Genomic DNA, 17,441 nt, shown 5'->3' on the forward strand with positions numbered 1-17,441 from the left:
GATTGCTGAATAAATAATGACATCCATTGTGGGGAAATGTGATCGGCCTCTCTGAAAATCAATAACTAACAACCAGACCATGATGCCCTGAGTGACTCAGCAACAACTTCAATACACTGCAGACGGTCGATATCAACTGCCTGTTCTTGTTCCGGGAGACATGACCTAAAAAAAAAAAAAATTTAAAAAAAGAGGGAAAAAAAGGCAGGAGGAAAACTGGAAACACTTCTAAATAGGTTTCTGTGAGGGCGGTTGGGAAGATCAGGCTTTGGAAGAAAGTCAGTCAAAACTGCCAGATGTGCGGCACATTCAAAGCTTCTCACAAACTCCTGTGTGCCGCTGTTCTGACAGCGAATCAGAGATTCAGAAGGCACACACCAGAACAATGGATTAATGCAGCCTTTCTTGCAGATGCACTGAGTGAATCTATCTTATTCATACAAAAAGGAATAGCGTTGTCTCTTCCACAAAGGAGTTTGTTCAGCTACACATAAACCTTTCTCAACCCAAAACTCTGAAAAATCTGTGTTTTACTCTGAAAACTCACAGCTATGTTTGACGGGCAAACTGAGGAGCCTCTAAAACACAAAGGGTTATTTTGTGGGTCAACAAATAGATATCCATGATCACACTAAATTCATATTTTAATTAATCCTTTGGCAGGGTTTCATTGCATTGGTTTCACTGAGCCTAGGTCATTCCATCTGCCCATTCAGTCCCCTCTGCCCTGCCTCATTTGCAGCACATACTGTACAGCCGAGCTAGGAGGAGGTGGGATTTTGTTTGACAAATCCGGCTTAGTCAGATTTTGGGTGCATCATAGAAAAACATCAAAATGCAGGCTTTGATTAGATAAGCTTTGATGAGACAGTGGATTTGATCCATAGCTGAGGGGTTAGCGAATCCTCAGTAAGCGTTTCTGTAAGACTATAAAAGAGAGCGCAGCACATTTCTTAAGCCAACAACGCAAATGAGCAGCATCACTCAATTGCAAAAATTAAATACCTCTTTAAGGCTGCCATTAACTGCCCCCGACCCGACCCGAGTGTGCTCAATGTGAGAGAAGTGCTTGATTGGTTAGACAGCGCTGCCCCTTACCTGCGCTCTCGATGAGGCAACGGCTGCTGCTGCTGCCGTGTGATGAAGGTGGTACCCCACACGGGGCTGCTGTGGCTGTTCCTGAGCCAGCCCACAGGGGGTGACGAAGGGTAGGGGGTACTTCGAAAGCCATGGTCCGACTCGGTCTCTGCAGTGAGAGACGAGGCTGAACTCCCCATCACCACGGAGATAAGAAGTTAGTTTCTAAATGTTGTTTTTTCTGTTTTGGGGGTTTTCTTTCTTTGTATTTCCCTAAAGCACCAAATATGACAAGGGATCCACTGTTGCACCCAGTTGGGCACACAGGAAGCCTTCAGAAGAACACAAACAACCCTTATCATGTGGTCTTTGCTTCCCGTTGGCAATTTTCAGCTACGAATATGAAGAATTTCCTCCTTCAAATAACACCAAGGATCCCTCTGGGAAAGAAAGTATTTATAACAAAAAAAGAAAAAAAACAGCAACAGGATGGCAAATAGAAAAAAGAAGAAGAAGGGTACTCAAATGAGTTTAACTTGCAGGTGGCCAAGTATCCACAACAGGGTGGAAGTTCTCAATTCAAACAGTAAATTGAGGCAAGAAGCGGCGATTCCAATGGAACAGCTGGCGTCACAGAGGAGAAAATACAATTTTCTCACAGCAAAGCCTTGTAATTCTCCCTTTTGTAGACTTTAAGCTTGTAACACTCTGCACCAAGTCTTCCATAGTGCCACTCATAATTCCTTGCGTGTTCATTCTCACACATCTCCCCAGCCTGTGCAGCAAAAGTCTTGTGCTGCTTCCTCTTCCTTTCACACATGCTCGGAAAAATGTCTCAAAAAAAAGGAAAAGGAAAACGTGTGCACGTAAAAGTGTTCACTGTCTTAAAACTTTGCAGCAACAAAACCAGACACCTCCAAAAAGTGTTACGTTTAAGATAAACTCGCAAAAGGACACCAAGATGACCCCACTGTCCATGAAGTTAGCTGATAATGTTGCAGATTAGTAGTGGCACAGATGATGTTGTAGAAGGGGCAGGGAGGAGGGGGGGGGGAGAGAGAGTCACACAAAAGTTATTTGCAAGAAGGAAATCAATGCATTGCATTTCGTGGGAGCAGTGTTGGCAACACTACAAGTATGCAAATAGCCAAGTGTCCCCTTTCAGACATTCAGTCTGACTAACAGCTGCTGTGGAGGTTTACCAGTAAAACAGCCCAGCTGCATTTCTCTCACAGGAGGAAAGATAATGTTTGAAAGCGTGAGGAAGGGCCATTTCACACAGATCAATTCGGAAATGTGCAGAATCCCTGCACTTCACGTGAATTAAATCTCAAAGCAACACCGGCCACGGGCGTGTTTACCTCAACAGCTGTCACAGCACGAACATGTTTACAACTCAGTTTCAACTTTTGAGCAATATCCAAGTAAACACCCGAGAGCAATGCTCCGTGTCATGCTGCGGTGCTGTGCCAGCACAAGGACTGGAGATGATCCTAGATTCTTCTGTCTGAGAGTCACAGCTTAATTTCTGTCTGATCCCACAGCCTAGGCAGGCCACTTCAGTTCATCATCTTGCGCTCGGATTTATGCGGGGTTGCCAGTTTGTCATAGCAGGTCTATGCATGCGAAGCGACACAGGGAAAGGAGTATCCCCACAGCCACGGCGTCAGAGACTAACTACATTTGCATGGGTGATTTTAGGAGTATCGACAGTTTGTAAACACCCCGGTGCTCCCTGGTCTGCTTGAGCTTTGATAGGCATCAAGTATTAGCTGATCGCTGTGCCCACGGGTCGCTCGCATGGGATCGGATCCGTAGTTTGGCTTTACGGGTTCGGTGAACGTCACACTAAAAACACACGCGTATGTAAGCTTTCAACTAAGTCCTGTTAGCATAACTGCAAAGCGTTACTCATTTGAAAAAGAAAGAAAAAAGGTGATCAGTTTCCACAGCGGTACACAGGGCCATGGAGAGTAATGTGCATGAAGCAGGAAGCGATCCGCAGGCTTTGGGAGAAGCGTGAATACCCGAAGATGTTTCGTTCGTCCAGGCAGGAGAAAGAAGAAGAAGGAGCACTCGGTCGCAAATTTCACCATCTTCCGCCGGCTCCACTCCTGCGTGCGCTCATCTCATATTTCCAGCGTTTGGGATGTTAGTCGCTGAGCCTCGCTGCCTTACATCAGGAGACATCCTCGCCCCGGTCCCGTTATCGCCTTGGATGTGAGCTTGTTCGCAGTGTAAAAGCCGCTCCTCCCCATAATGCTTCTACATCTGGGTCCCGCTACGCGTTCCCAGCCTCCCATGCTCCCGTTGTGTATTTTTCCATGTTTTAAGTCTCCCTCACTGATAGCCTGAGCGCAGTGGACGAGGATGCAATCTCCTCCAGCGGATTACTGGAGTGTCGGTAGAGCGCAGGCGCACTGGCCCTGGCGAGCAGAGCAAAGCTGGAAGGCTGCGTTCAAGAGATTTAAATAAACCCCAGTAGAGTCCAAGCTTTAGAGGTCTCGCTCATTATTGTGAATAGGAGCGACGTTAGTAATGAGTGTGTACGGCAGCACAGGGGCAAGATGAGGCATGCCAGCCGTAGGAGAGCACGAGAATAAGAACAATACACACTGTTACAGCTGTCTAGCCTAAATGTTATGTGTTTTTCTGTTGGTTTCCGGAGACAGATTTCTCCTTTGGTCACTTGCAGGCAGAGCACTGAAGGGTTAAAGCAGAAGACAGCGGTGACTGCAACACTCATCACTGCTCAACTGTCCCTGCACATTACTGAGATAAGCCTTCAAACTTCCCCCACTGCTCTCTTCCACTTCATGTAACTTTGCTGCCCTCATTCCTGATCCCTTCCTCTATCTTTGAACTCAGTGTTCACCAGCAAAATACACACATGAAAAAACAGGAGTGGCCAGAACATTAACAGGCTCAAACCACATCTTTTTTTTCTTTTGCTTTTTCTCCATTTTCTTCTTTAATAAAGTTAAGTCTACCTGAGCTACAGATCGTGGAGAGACTGACTGCATGGCCAATTATCTGTCTGGACCTCAGCTTTTTGTAACTGCAAGGGTGTAATCTTCATGACTCCTCAGTGGAATGTGTAAAGACATAAACTGGTTTGTCTGGAAATGTTCCAATTACAATTCCAGTGAACAAGCAAGCCTACAGTATGTAATGCAGCTGCTGATGTAGACTCAAGTCCAAGCTCGACACCGGAGGGTGTTGCTCAAGACCAACTGCTTCTTGCGGAAAGACGTAAACAGGGAGCTTACCGTATTAGTAATACAATTCCATTTCCAAAAATGAAACGCTGCTTACACAACAACACTGGAGTGGTTTCACTTAAGCTCACTGAGTCACACTGACTGAGACAGGAGAAATCATCATCACTGTAGTACTGTAATAGATAGATGGGTTACTAAAGAGTGCAGATCTGGCAAAAAAGAGAGGGAGAGGGAGAAAGAGAGAGAGAAGGGGTAAGAGAGGAAGGAGTCAAGGGACTGCAACCCTTTGTTATGGGTGCACCTGTCCAAGCACCACCTGTTCCACTGCAAGTCAGCACCAACAGCTGACACAGTTAGTGCCAGAGAGCGAGAGACAGAGACAGGGGTGAGAGAGATTAGGTTTCATTTCTAATCTCCAGGGACCCACTGGGGAAAAAAAAGGGGGAAAGGAGGTGGGATGTGAGCTGATTTTCACAGTACATTGTAAACTGTCATTTCTACACAACCCAGCGTGTTCGGGCTGACACTATATTTACTCCCACCAGTGAACAAAGCACAGCAGGAATAATTAACCCTTCATGATCATTCCAGGTATAAAAACAAAACACCTTTTATTGACACTCTAACGACAAAACTTCAGACTATTGCCACAGTCCAGGCCTCAAGACACACACACACATTCGTAATATTGTCCAACCAGCTGGAGTGCCCACGAGCAAGTTAATGTGTACCCCAGGCTGCAGTATGTCTGGTTCCTGCCTTATCTCCCTCCCCTAACCCTGCTGCCCCAAGCAGGCAGGGTTAAAGAACAAATGTCAGCGCTGTTATGGGGACTTAATGTCTCTCCTTGTGAGGTGAGGTGAATAAACTCCGACTGTTAAATACACGGGGCTCTCTCACATAATCAATCTATTTGTGTCCAAAGTGTAAGCCTGCCAGCTCTGTCACTAAAGCAGCCAGACGAAAACTCTGAACAATCCCATTGAGACGAGGACACAGCCGCCTGCTGCTACTGCCGGGGGGAACCTTACACACAAAGACACTCTTATTCTCAAATTTGGCCGACATTACCGACCCTCCCTGACATTACCCCACTTGGTGAAGTACTCTCAGGCACCGGTTGTTCTTACCTCGTTTCGGCTGAAGAGGAATTATTCCCGTTTTCAGTCGTCTGTACGTTAACTTTTCACAGCCATGGAAACGGTAAGTTCTCCCCCGGTTTTGTTCTTCACTCGCCGAGCTTCCCGGTCGTTAGTCAGCTCCCAGCTCTCTGCCGTCGACTCATACCTAACATATCTGTGTCAAACACGCGTATGTGCGCTTATTTCCACTCCGTCGTGTATTATCGATACTGATGCGACCGCGTCGGTTTACCTCAAACAGCTCGGAGAGGAAGGAGGGGGGAATTCTAAAGAGCAAACAGCGATCAAGTCGTACGCTAAATACGTACCAAGGGCTGTTATCTAAAGCTAACCGCAAGTAAAATTACGTAAGAAGAAAAGGAGAATGCCAAAATGGAAAACTCCATTTCCCGTGATTAACGCGGATCTTTCAACAAGGATATCCGGGTACGGTCACCGTCGCCTAATGCAAATATGTAATAAAGATATATTTAATGACTCGCTAAAGCGAGTTTACGCAGAACCTTTAAGATTTCGTGTTTTTCTTTCATTTTTTCTAGCTTATACTGTACAAAGGTCCTTCTTATGATAAATGGTACATTTTAATCTTATTAGTCTCGAAACCAGCTAGCGGCACTATATCGCCATCCAGTGGTCAATGGTATGAACCACATCTGAAATTATTGTTTCGGACCGTCGGTAGAAGCCACCCAGGCCAGGGAGGCTAATATTGCAATGCAAAAGATATGATCTTCAGCTTTACAGGCATAGCATTCTGACCACTGCCAAATGAGTGAGTAACACTGATTATCTCTTCAGGACTATTAGACCAGAGTTGTCAAACGTATGCGAAATAATTTCATCTCAATTATTAAAGGGACATAAAATGCTACACATATAAAGGCTACTTTACATCACTGAGCCCTGCTCTCAAAAATTGACATACATGTCACACTGTCTGTGAAGCTGGATTTAAGAAATACGTGTTTAAAGTTAACGTTTTAAAAACATGTTTAGCGCCATCTTCTGTCAACAAGGAACGTGGTTGGTTGGTTGTCTAATGTTCGAGTTTGTAAAGCACCAGTGCCTATCAGAGGGGAGAGGGACAATATCTGGTTTAATGGGTTTCCCCTCCAGTTTTGTTATTTAAATATAGACGAGTGGTATCCACAGAAACATCAACGGATCCTCTTGTTCATCCGATGACACCTACACAGACATGTCGGGAGCAGAAAAAGGACCTCTCATAGATCCTGAAAGGGCAGGTTGCATCACACAATTCATTGAATCAACAGCAAAAGAACACCAAAACTATGCTTCACATCTGAAAAAGATTGTAATGAATCTCCTACTCTGTCTTGTTTCCACCACAATAGAATCGCACGTCCTGCACAGCTCTATTTCTCAATGTGCTTTGAGACCAGTTTTCCATCAAAAATCTCTATTTTCTGCACTATTCACTTGCATACTACACACCAGTCTACTGTTGTGTACAATGTTGTCGGTCGGTGGTTTTCTTTTCGTGTTTTCCCCAAAAATGACCTCTGACAAGAAAGCCTAATTTCTGCTTTTCAATACTAAAGAAATTTTTTAACTTTTACAAATTATGTCAAATTGCAAGACAATTACCTATGTCTCTAATAAAACCTCTGTAACCTCTGTAAAACCTCTGTAAGAAATTTCTTTCATGCAGATACCTTTGCAGATTTTAGAAAAACATGGGGGGGAAATGTAAGCTACTTGAGGAAAAAAACAAACAGCTAGAAGAGGAAAACCATATATTGAAGCATGAGAACGTGGATATGGTAAAACCTTAACAATGCACACATCCAAGTTGTGTTCGAAAAGAACAGAAGTAATTTCAGAATAAAAAACATCTGGAAGAGATGCAAGAATTGGAGCACAAATACAAAGATCTGGAAGAGAAGAATAATCTTTATGCAGCTACAAGAGATGGACAGCATAAAAAGTCAGCATGCACAGCTGGAAGAAAAACATAAACAGCTGGAGCACATATACCAAATAATGGAGGGAAAGATGCATCTGGAAGTGGCAGAGCTGGAAGCGAAGTTGAAAGATGCACACACAATACATGATACATCATGATCATGATACACATGACTACAAGCAATTTCAGCAAAGCAAACAAATAGAAGAAAAACAAGAACTGCAGCAGAAATGTAAAGCATTTGAGATGAAGAACCAACAGCTGCAGAACAGAAATGCAGCAGGAGAAAATAAAACAAGTGCAAGATTACGAAAAACTGGTAAAAAAGCACAAAGAAGTGGAGGCCAGAAATTCTGAAATACTCAAAACATACAATGAGAGGCAAAATATAAAAAAACAGAGAAACTCAAAAGGACAAGACAGAACAGCTGCAAAATTGTGCAGTGTTTTAGCCGAAGAATAAAATAAATAATGTAGTTTAAAATAATAAACTGTGGAACAAAAACAGAACTCGTGGAACATCAGAAGAAAAAGAAAAAAGCTTCAGGCTCTTCAGATCCACATCAGGCGACGAGGAGGAGGCCAAGAAAAAAAGCAAAGAAAGGAAAAAGAAGAAAAAAATAAAATGGGAGAAAGAGCCGGAGAAAAAGAAAAAAGGCTCCTGGTCCTGGGTGACCAGAAACAGGAAACATTCTGCTGACAAGAGTGCGCACGAGGCTGCTGGGGGTTCAGCAGGCTGGACAACAGTCGCTTCCACATCCCTCCTTTCTCCACCTGGCCTCCATTCCATTCTGTTCCACTTCTCCATCTCTTCCTCCACCTCTCTTAAATCAACGCTCACTGATCTTTCTCTCCATCATCATCCATCATTCACCATATCCACCTTCCAACTGTTAAATAATAATAATGATCCTCTTGTAATTTGCTAAAACTATAAGTGTACTTTCAGGGCGTAGCACCGCGGGAAAGAAGGACACCTTTTTGGGAAATCATAAGGATGGTGCAGCATTTCCAACCTTTCATCAGCCTCTAGAAATGATATCAGTGATGAAGTTACTTTGGTTGATATGGTTGATGGATTTTCCCCATTAAAGAATAGAGTCATCAACATATAATGTACACATCAGAATAAAATGAGAGTTGGGCTTTAACAGAATGTTTCATTTTGATGGTCTCAAATCACTTTAATGAAACCAACAAAAACAACTTAAAACCTAAAAACATACAAACATGGTTCACACACACAACATCAATCTCTGATGTCCTGTCCTCTCATTGTTTCTGCTCAATATTATTATTTCTCCCATTTCAGAATCCAGACAACAGCAGAGAACATCTGGTAAAACTGTGTCTCTACAGTTTTTGGGGGGGATCTTCCTCACATTGTTTCCTGTGATTTCTTTGTTGCTGTGTCTCTCTCTTTCTTTAACAATATCAGTTCTCACTGATGAGTTCTAACCTCGATGTCCAATTATCCTGCACGCCTGAGATTCATCCATTCATCAGCATCCTGCAAAAGTTAAACCTTGTATCTCCTCATCATGCTGTGACAGATTTGTCATGCGTTGTTTTTCATTCCAGCTTGTTTCCACTTGTTCATTGAGTTTTATGGCCTAGTGAGGACTAAATCAGGGATACCAAACTCATTTTATATTGTGGGCCACATACAGCTAATTTTTATCTTAAGTAAGCCATTTCTCCGCGTGATAAAGTGGTAAATAAGTTTAACACCCCTGTATTAGAACAAGAAGCAGAGCTTTGAAATGTCCTTGCCTGGAGAATTATTCATGAGGACTACTTAAAGAAGATACAAGATAGCCTGCCTAAGGGAATTCAGACTGTGTTGAATAATAAAGGCGGTCATGCCAATTATTGACTTTGAAGCTTGTTGGAATTGTATACTCTGCATGGTCATGGGCGATCAAGGCTTATTGATGCATTGGGGAGTTAAAAGGCTGCCCCATGTGGTTGAATCGCAGAGACAACCTACTGTACCTCAAACTGCTAAAAAAGTTCATGCTGGTTCAAACAGAAAGGTGTCAGAATACACAGTGCATCACAGTTTCTTGTGTATGGGGCTGACCCCATTACAGTGAACCCATTACCAGATCCTGACAGCTTGGTATTAGGCTTGTAAGGACAGAAATCACTCTTGGTGATGATTATATTATGCATTTCTTCAAGACAAATTTTGTGTAAGTGTACTGTGGTTCTAAACAGACAGAAATTTAGAGGAGTTCCTGCGCTGCAGATCCGGAGTAAGTGGGATCACCCTTAAAAACAACCTTCAGCTATGATTTCTATGTAGCTCATATGTAGTTCATGTAGAAACTATGTAGCCAGTAGACATCGCAGAATGTGAGGTAACATGTTCATGATGGCTAAACATCTAAGATAATGAGAAGTTGAAACTACCTGAACATAGAAACTGGACAACAGGAAGTATCAGTGTATTGTAAACTCTAACTCTGAGTCACACATGGTAAAAGTTTAATTAGAGGTAAATATTCTTCCCATCACCATAAAAAGACATCCCCAAGTTGTCCTTGATCACAGATGCAGATGTAAGCAATGTGAAAAAAAGATCTAATAATTTAAACAGGTGTTACTGAATGAAAAACTATTAAAAACTAAGTACATCCTTTCTGCTTCCATAGGAATTAAGCGGGTAAGTAGCAGCCAGGTGCTGCTAATCAAATGCACTTGATTAACTGATCATCAACAAGTTTGAGCACCTCTATAAGCAGCAGCATTTGGTAGTATATTGGTCTGAAGCATTCAGGTGTGTGTTAATACAATGATTAATACCAAATGGTTAAAAAAAAAAAACAAGCACAGCATATCTGCACGAACGCCTCATACGAACTGTCAAACACGAGGAGGAAGGTTGATGACTTGGGTTTGTTTTTCAGCAACAGCACCTAACCACCTCACAGTCACTGAGTCAACCATGAACCCTCTGTATCCCAAATGATTCTAGAGTACAATGTGAGGCTGTCTGTCCCGACAGCTAAAACTTAGCTGAAACTGGATAATCCAACAGGACAATGATGTCAAGCACAGCAGCAAATCTACAACAGAATAGCTGAAAGAGAAAAGAATTCTATTCAATCTCCATTGAAATGCTGTGATGGGACCTTAAAAGAGCAGTGCATATACAACTGCCCGCAAACCTCAATGAACTGAAGCAATGTTGTAAAGAAGAGAGACTCAAAATTCCTCCACAATGATGCAAGAGACTAATAGTCATACAGAAAATGATTACTTCAGTTTTTGCTGCTACAGGTAGACCTACAAGCTACTGAACCATGGCCTGTACAAAGTTTTTCACAGGAATACAGAGTCTTGTATAAGCTTTCTTTTTCACCTAACCATAAAACATATAAAACAGCCAATAATTTTGCCAAAGGAATTACAAAACCTAAAGTACATGAAATGAGACTGCCTTTGTTGTTTATGTTCAGCCTGAGCATACTGTAAATTGACTGTAATAAAAATGTTCTATAATTGCTCTATATAGAAATATTCAATACATTTTAAAACCTTGAGTTAGAGAAAGCTGTAGCATATATAATAATACTAATGATGCATTATATGGCATCACTAGGCCCTTTTATATGCCAGCTTCTGTTTCAGTGCCCAGCAAAGTGTGACAGCTTGTGTTTTCTGCTGTCACACTTTGCTAACTAAGACTAAAGTCACTTATAACTGTGTCCTTCCATAACCTCACCCAGCTTGCTGTTCCTGGCAACGACGCATTGCCTACATATAAAAACTGTGATTAAAAACATGATGATTACGGAGGGGAGGCTGATAACAACCTGGTGAAAGATGACAATGTCAATTGACAGTGAAGAACCCTTGACCCTGACGCCATGGCTTCTACAACAAAAAAATCAGATTTACTCTTATTTTAAATAAGTATATATTATATGGCATTATAATTGTTTCAAAAACATTATATTGGTGATGGGTCATTATGAACATTAGAACAATTTACTGTTGCTTGACTTAGACTTACAAGTCAGGAAGCCTAATGTGGCAGAGACCATTCTTACAAAACATGTTCCCACTAAACTGAAACTTTGAAGCAAACAAATGAAGGGAACTAAAGAGATTGCAATACTTCAAATAAGGCTGGTTCAAAAAGCAAGTCAGTCGACACAGACTCGTGTTAATTTTTATGGCAGAAATGAACATATTTACAGCCTGATTTTTTTTTTTAAAGAAAGGATATTGGTCGGATATTGATCTCCTGCATTATTAGAGACTTAAACGCTAACAGTCAGGTGTTTCATGTATTGGCTGCTAGACAGTCCTAGACATATTCTAATGTGCTATATAAATGAATTGGAGCTCTGGTAAGAAATATTGATAAATTAGTTGACTTGCTGTGCAGTTCATTTTGGTAACAGATTGTTCAAGAAGTCTGTTTTATATACTGAAATTCTAGTTTTTCTAATAGTTGAGCTAATTAGCAAGTATCTGTGCCTGTACACTGAACCTGCACAGTCTGCTGACAGATCTTGTTAACCAAGCTTGATTGTCCCCCCTTCCCTTACCCCCCAAATTAAAATGGCAGTAGCCTTAAAAATACAGTTGAGGCCACATAGAAAATTGGAGCCCACAAAAAAGTGCTTTCTACATTTGTGTTCTAATGTTACTAATGGAGAGCCTTGATGTGTTACTTCAAAGAAGTCTCCTTTGGAGGTGAAAAAGATGCTTTTCATTTTTTGTACGATAAATTCATCCATCATATATTGTCTGGAAGAATCTTCAGTTATTAAGGGCTTTCTCTTAATTTATCAGTCAGCTGCATGTGTTTCCCCCGTATATGATAAAGGCATTCATATCAAACGACAGTGAGACACAGAAGCTTTGCAGGATTTGATGTTTGCCAGACGAGAATGTTATTCTGCAAAATCCTGGATTAAAAGGCAGGAAATATGGTGCAGAGGGTTTCTTTTTTAAATATGACTTAAAAAAAAACAAACGTATTCAGCTACTTCAGCAGTGTTTAGGTTAAAATATTAAAATTAATGCAAAAGTAATTAACAACCAACAGAAACTACCATCAAGGTATGTTTGAGGTCAAATAAATCATCCCAAAATAAATAAAAGACTGTGATTAGGAGACAATAAAGTAATGAATAGTGATAAAGTCTGCTCCCTGCAGCTAGGTGCACGCACACTTGCTCCATCCACTCTCATGTAAAATATTACATCCAAGTCATAAACACTATCAAACATGGATGCTAGCTAGCTTCCTGGTTGATTAAATTAAGCCAATAGTCTAAAAACTTGCATTCTGCTGCAAGGCCACTGGATGGGGAGATATGGTTGTAAAAAGATTTCCAGTCCTGTAGAATTCTATGGGGTAAATATTTTCTTTGTTGATTGCTTCAGTTCTTGAGATTATTGTTATTACTTGGGAGTGAATTGTGTTTAAGAATGCACTGCACACCTAGCCTTCAACCTTTGCTAAAGTAATTTGAACACTGTAAGATTTTGTATAGTCCTATTTATGGTATTAGTATCAGTGCCAGCTAGTGGCACGCTGATGCTATCTAGTGGTTAACAGTATGAACCATGTTGGCTCCAAAACTTAATGTTCTTTTAAAATTAAAGACAAAAATATAAATTTGTAAGTAGCTACCTACAGTGTAATTATGTACTTTGTGATATTTGACAACTTTGCATACCATATCTTGTCATCAGACTCCTATTATTGCTGATCTACAACTTTACCTCCATAAAGCTGGTCTCAGGAGGGACTCTGATGACTTTCTTTCTTATAATTTTGACCCTAGTCTTTATTGATGCACACTCACAGTCACACCTACAGCCAATTTAGAATCGCCCAGTAACCATGGCAGGAAGCTGGAGTATGTGGAGAAAACCCACACAAGTACAGGAAAACTCCACACAGAAAGGGTAGAAAGCAGAGGAGAAAATGTGTTTGTGGGAGAAGAATAAGACAAGAAGAGGTGTGTGTGTGTGTGTTTCAGTGAACAGGAGATGGGTCAGCTAAAGGGTCAGATGGGTGTCTCAGGTCCTGTGTCAGGTTTTTGCTGCTGCTGTTTTTTTTTTTTTGTTTGTTTGTTTTTGTTTTTAAGGCAGAGACCTCTTCTTTTATCCTCCACTTGTCCAGTTTCTTCAATTGACTATACCAAGATATACCAAGTTCTTGGCTAAAAGGTCTTTGAGAATCACTTTAAAAAAGAACTACTAGTTCATGCCGGTCAAACTGTTATGTACGGCATTATTTTTTTGATTCAGTGAAAGGAAGGGCTCACTAGTTCGCTCAGTCTTCTGGGGGAGCAGAGAAGGAGATGAGAGACAGGAAGGAGACAAGAGCAGGTGTGTGTGCATGTGTGTGTCTGTGTGAGGACACTTAATTAAACATAATCTTATCCTTTTCAATAACATCATGATAATACACACAAAAGCTGGTGAGTGCACTTCAAACATTTGTGTAAATATATTACACATAATATACAACATGATTGTTACTTCCGTACAATTGTGGGCATTTAAATTAAAAACAAACAAAACACATAGCTAGTTTTGATTCAGTACGCTAAACCCTAGCATGGCTGGGTTTACCCTTTACAAAATGTCTTGTGTTGATGAGTTAGTGAAATAACTTTATCACTGTGTCTTATGATACAACATACATCCTCTTTGTTGTTGATACTGGGTGTAACCGTGTATATCTTGCATCTGTCCATTGCCAGCTATTTTATTTTTTACAAATCCAGCCAACTCTCAAGTTAATGTGCTTTTTTCAATCTGACAAGCTTCAGTTTTCTGCATTCTCTTCAGCGTCCTCTTATCACCACACTGTGCCAGTGTTGCTGTGGCCCTTCCACTCCATCTTAGTCTGCTGTCCCTTTAAAACAGGGGAGAGATGTAAATGTCTTTGGAGTAAAGGGTAGCATGTGAAGCATTCAGTTGAGTGAGTCTGGATTACCTCTTTTAATGTCTGTGTCACTCGGGTTGTTTGAACAAGGAAAGTTCAAAGGATTAAGCCGATTCGCTAATGAAGAAGCGGGGCAAAGTCTAAAACCCATTAAACTCTTATTAATATAATTGTCCTGTCCGAAATCAATCATCACAATTGACTCTGGCCTGGAGACGGGGCACAAATAGTGGCTTCGATTTTGCACTAAAAAAGCGGTAAATATAATGGGATTAAAGAAACTCGCTAATTATAAATAGCATACTGTGTAATTTTACGGGGGGGAGAGACATGTTGCCACCAGCAAGGAGACACAAAGTTGAAATCCGGTGGATCACAGTGATTTATCTTCAGGGTTGAGCTAGGCGGAGCGAAGCATCCCCCCCGATAGACAGAAGCAGGCAGTCCGGGGCGGAGAAAAGTTACAGCTTGGTGGAGTTATTTCTCGTGCTGCTACGGCTCGCTACACATTACCGGTGTCACAAACTAATTGTTTAGAACACAGTGACAAAAGCTAAGTAGTCGCTTGACTCTAGCTAACAAGAACGGCACCCGGGAATAGTTGAAAAGGAAACAAATACTTCTTCGACAAGAAGGTATGGAAATGACTGCATCTTACACTTTTTGTCCCCACTTGTGCACTTGTTCGCTATTCATTTCCTTTCCGCTTAATATCTCTGCTTCACTCTGTTTTCTGGACGATTTTTTTCATTTAAAAAATCTTAGCTGGCCCACTTCAGTCAACTTTTTGTGGGTGTATTGTTTTCAAAGGCCAGTGTCGGTGCGTACACACAGTTGTCATGACAATGCTAGGGAAACCCTGCGCGAGGCACGTTGAGAGACACAAAAGGACCCCGGCTTAGCTTTGCTTTTAAACTTTTTTTTTTAATTAAAAAACCCCAAAGAGTGTTCTTTTTTTGTCTTTTACCCGTCAACGAGAAAGATATAAAAAACAAACAAACAAACAAACAAACAAAACAAAACCAAAAAAAAAAAAGCGGCTTTGTCAACATTTATTTATTAGTATCCTGTGTCAGTGGAAAGAGGAGCACTTCGGGGGAGGTAACGAGGTCAGAAGGATATGTGGAATCTGTTGGGCTAAGGTGTGTCCTGTGTTTATATGAGGCAGATTGTGACCCTGCCAGTCAGGAAAAGGATGCTTTTAGTCGGCCCTTTGCTGCTTTATGGTCAGCACACATGTGGAAATGACTGGCTTCTACAATAGAGAGTTAGCAACACACAATTGTCTTAGGGGAAAAGGAAAAAGATGTGTGTGTGTGTGTGTGTGTGTGTGTGTGTGTGTGTGTGTGTGTGTGTGTGTGTGTGTGTGTGTGTGAGAGAGAGAGGGAGAGAGAGAGAGAGAGAGAATGGAAGTAGTAGCTGTGTGAATGACAAAATAAATACATGTGTTACACTACGGTATGTTTGCATTTGTGTGTAGATGGTAGGAAACTGAGGACTGGGTAACATTAGGTGGTCATCAACTTACGGGTGGGGGTTTTTGAAGGTGGGTGGAGGGTAACTACAGTTCAGTCATACAGCAGACACACCAGACGGAGCAAATTGGGACCTACTGGCTGGAATGAAGCTGGCAACACGCAGGATAGGAAAGCTTTTCGCTCAGATGACTCATGGTTATGCTTGTTTACAGTCTTGTGCAAGGGAAGTTTTCACTATTCCAGGTGCTTAAAGATGAGTGTCTCGTGAACCGGTGCCATGCTTGTCATTAAGTGCAGTGCCAGCGAAATACTCTAACATTAGTAACCTCTGAATACAGTCCAAGCTGTAAGTACTAGGATCCCTAAATATACCTTTAAAATAATAATTATATTCCACAATAGTTCTCTCTTTATGGATATATGAAGGTATGAATTTATTGGTGCCTATTCTCAAAGCTTCCTTGACTGTCAGTGCAAAAGGCAAACATATTCATGGTTAAGCCTTTAAAATATAGTACAGTAGAGCACCACTTGTGCTAATCTGAAGCAGGCTGAACAAAACCTGGAATGAATGCATAATGGTGTAGTTTTAATAACAGGAGCTATTACAGTTGCATACTTCCTTTCCTCAATAGGAATCATGCTTTCAAAGATAATGCATGGCTGCATCGATCATTTATCCTCCCTTGGATCTGTGGCAACCTTCCGTCTCTGCTTGTGTGTCGGGGCATGCAGCCGCATCTCCTCAGCCTAGCTTGTGCCCGTAGGGCCTGGAAGCACATTTAAAAAAAAGAAGAAAAAAAAGAGACACTAAACATACAAGCACACACACTCATTCACACACTCATGCACACGGGGGCAACATGAACAAACCTACATCAAAGATACATCTGTTTCTTATGCATGTTTGATGGGACAGGCAGGCAGCGGCTGGCTACTGCTCCTGCTTACCGTACAGCATGGATCAAGTATGCATGACTAGGTGGAAGGAAAGGAAAGGTGTATACCTTACAAATATGTGAAAAGAGAAATAAAACATGCCGTTTTTAAATGTTGCTTTAATCTTTTATCATCATACAGTAGGATTATCAAAATCTAGCTAGTGCTGGCAGAACTAGAGAGCGATAATAAAGCCGAGATACCAGTGAGTCAATAACACTTTGCTCTGTTGTGGAGTCGTCTTTTGTTCTTGCTGTTTGATGTATTGTTGTTCTTTTTATCTGTGAACAGCTGGTATAAATTGCTTTGTCTGGTTGTCTGTCTGTTGACCAAACTCTGCCATGCTGGGACACAAAAACTCAATCGACTGGTTCCCCAAACAAAGAGCACAAGGGCATTTATGCTCGGTGGAAGTCTCCATTTATTTTTGTTTCTTTATCAGAATCAGTCCATTCCAGGGCACATTAGTCTCAGTTTAGTACGGTTTGCCACATCAGACGTAAAAATAAAAACAAACTAATAACTTCATTGCATGTCATGTAATCCCAATGCCCTCCTCTGTGATATCAGTATGATGTATTCAGTTAAAAGTAGGAACTTGACCTTACAGCACATTTCAGCATCCGCTGTCTTTTCTTAGCCAGAGATTTCCTACCATCAGCAAAAGATTGGCTCCTAATCCCTGTATTTTTATTTTATTTTTTTGGACTGCAGTAGATCTTGGCACAGGGAAAT

General features: G+C 41.4%; 2 protein-coding genes and 1 long non-coding RNA gene across 5 annotated transcripts in view; 1 reads left to right on the plus strand and 2 right to left on the minus strand.

The window, feature by feature from the left end:
* capn15 (calpain 15) overlaps positions 1-5,703 on the minus strand; it is a 44,831-nt gene extending 39,128 nt beyond the window's left edge. Inside the window, exon 1 of one of the 2 annotated variants that reach the window (XM_026178720.2) lies at positions 5,429-5,703. Coding sequence is in view for 1 of the 2 variants with exons in the window: in XM_026178719.2 (XP_026034504.1) it covers positions 1,099-1,277 (179 nt within the window). In the remaining variant the exon portion in view is untranslated. Of the gene's footprint in view, positions 1-1,098; positions 2,075-5,428 lie in introns of those variants that run through there. The other variant, XM_026178719.2, reaches the window with a different exon arrangement.
* A 7,698-nt stretch (positions 5,704-13,401) lies between these two features.
* Positions 13,402-15,641, minus strand: LOC145430424 (uncharacterized). 2 transcript variants are annotated; one of them, XR_013910997.1, is made up of 3 exons: positions 14,948-15,641; positions 14,341-14,429; positions 13,402-14,259 (listed from the first exon to the last, which is right to left on the minus strand). It is a non-coding gene; the product is annotated as an uncharacterized LOC145430424 (long non-coding RNA). The 2 variants fall into 2 exon arrangements; XR_013910996.1 differs by having other exon boundaries at positions 14,341-15,641.
* ankfn1b (ankyrin repeat and fibronectin type III domain containing 1b) overlaps positions 14,715-17,441 on the plus strand; it is a 152,505-nt gene continuing 149,778 nt past the window's right edge. The window contains exon 1 of the mRNA XM_026178722.2: positions 14,715-14,924. The gene's annotated coding sequence lies outside the window, so the exon portion shown is untranslated. The remainder of the gene's footprint in view (positions 14,925-17,441) is intronic.

This window comes from Astatotilapia calliptera, chromosome 8 (genome assembly GCF_964374335.1).
Source record: "Astatotilapia calliptera chromosome 8, fAstCal68.1, whole genome shotgun sequence".
Lineage (NCBI taxonomy): Eukaryota > Metazoa > Chordata > Actinopteri > Cichliformes > Cichlidae > Astatotilapia > Astatotilapia calliptera.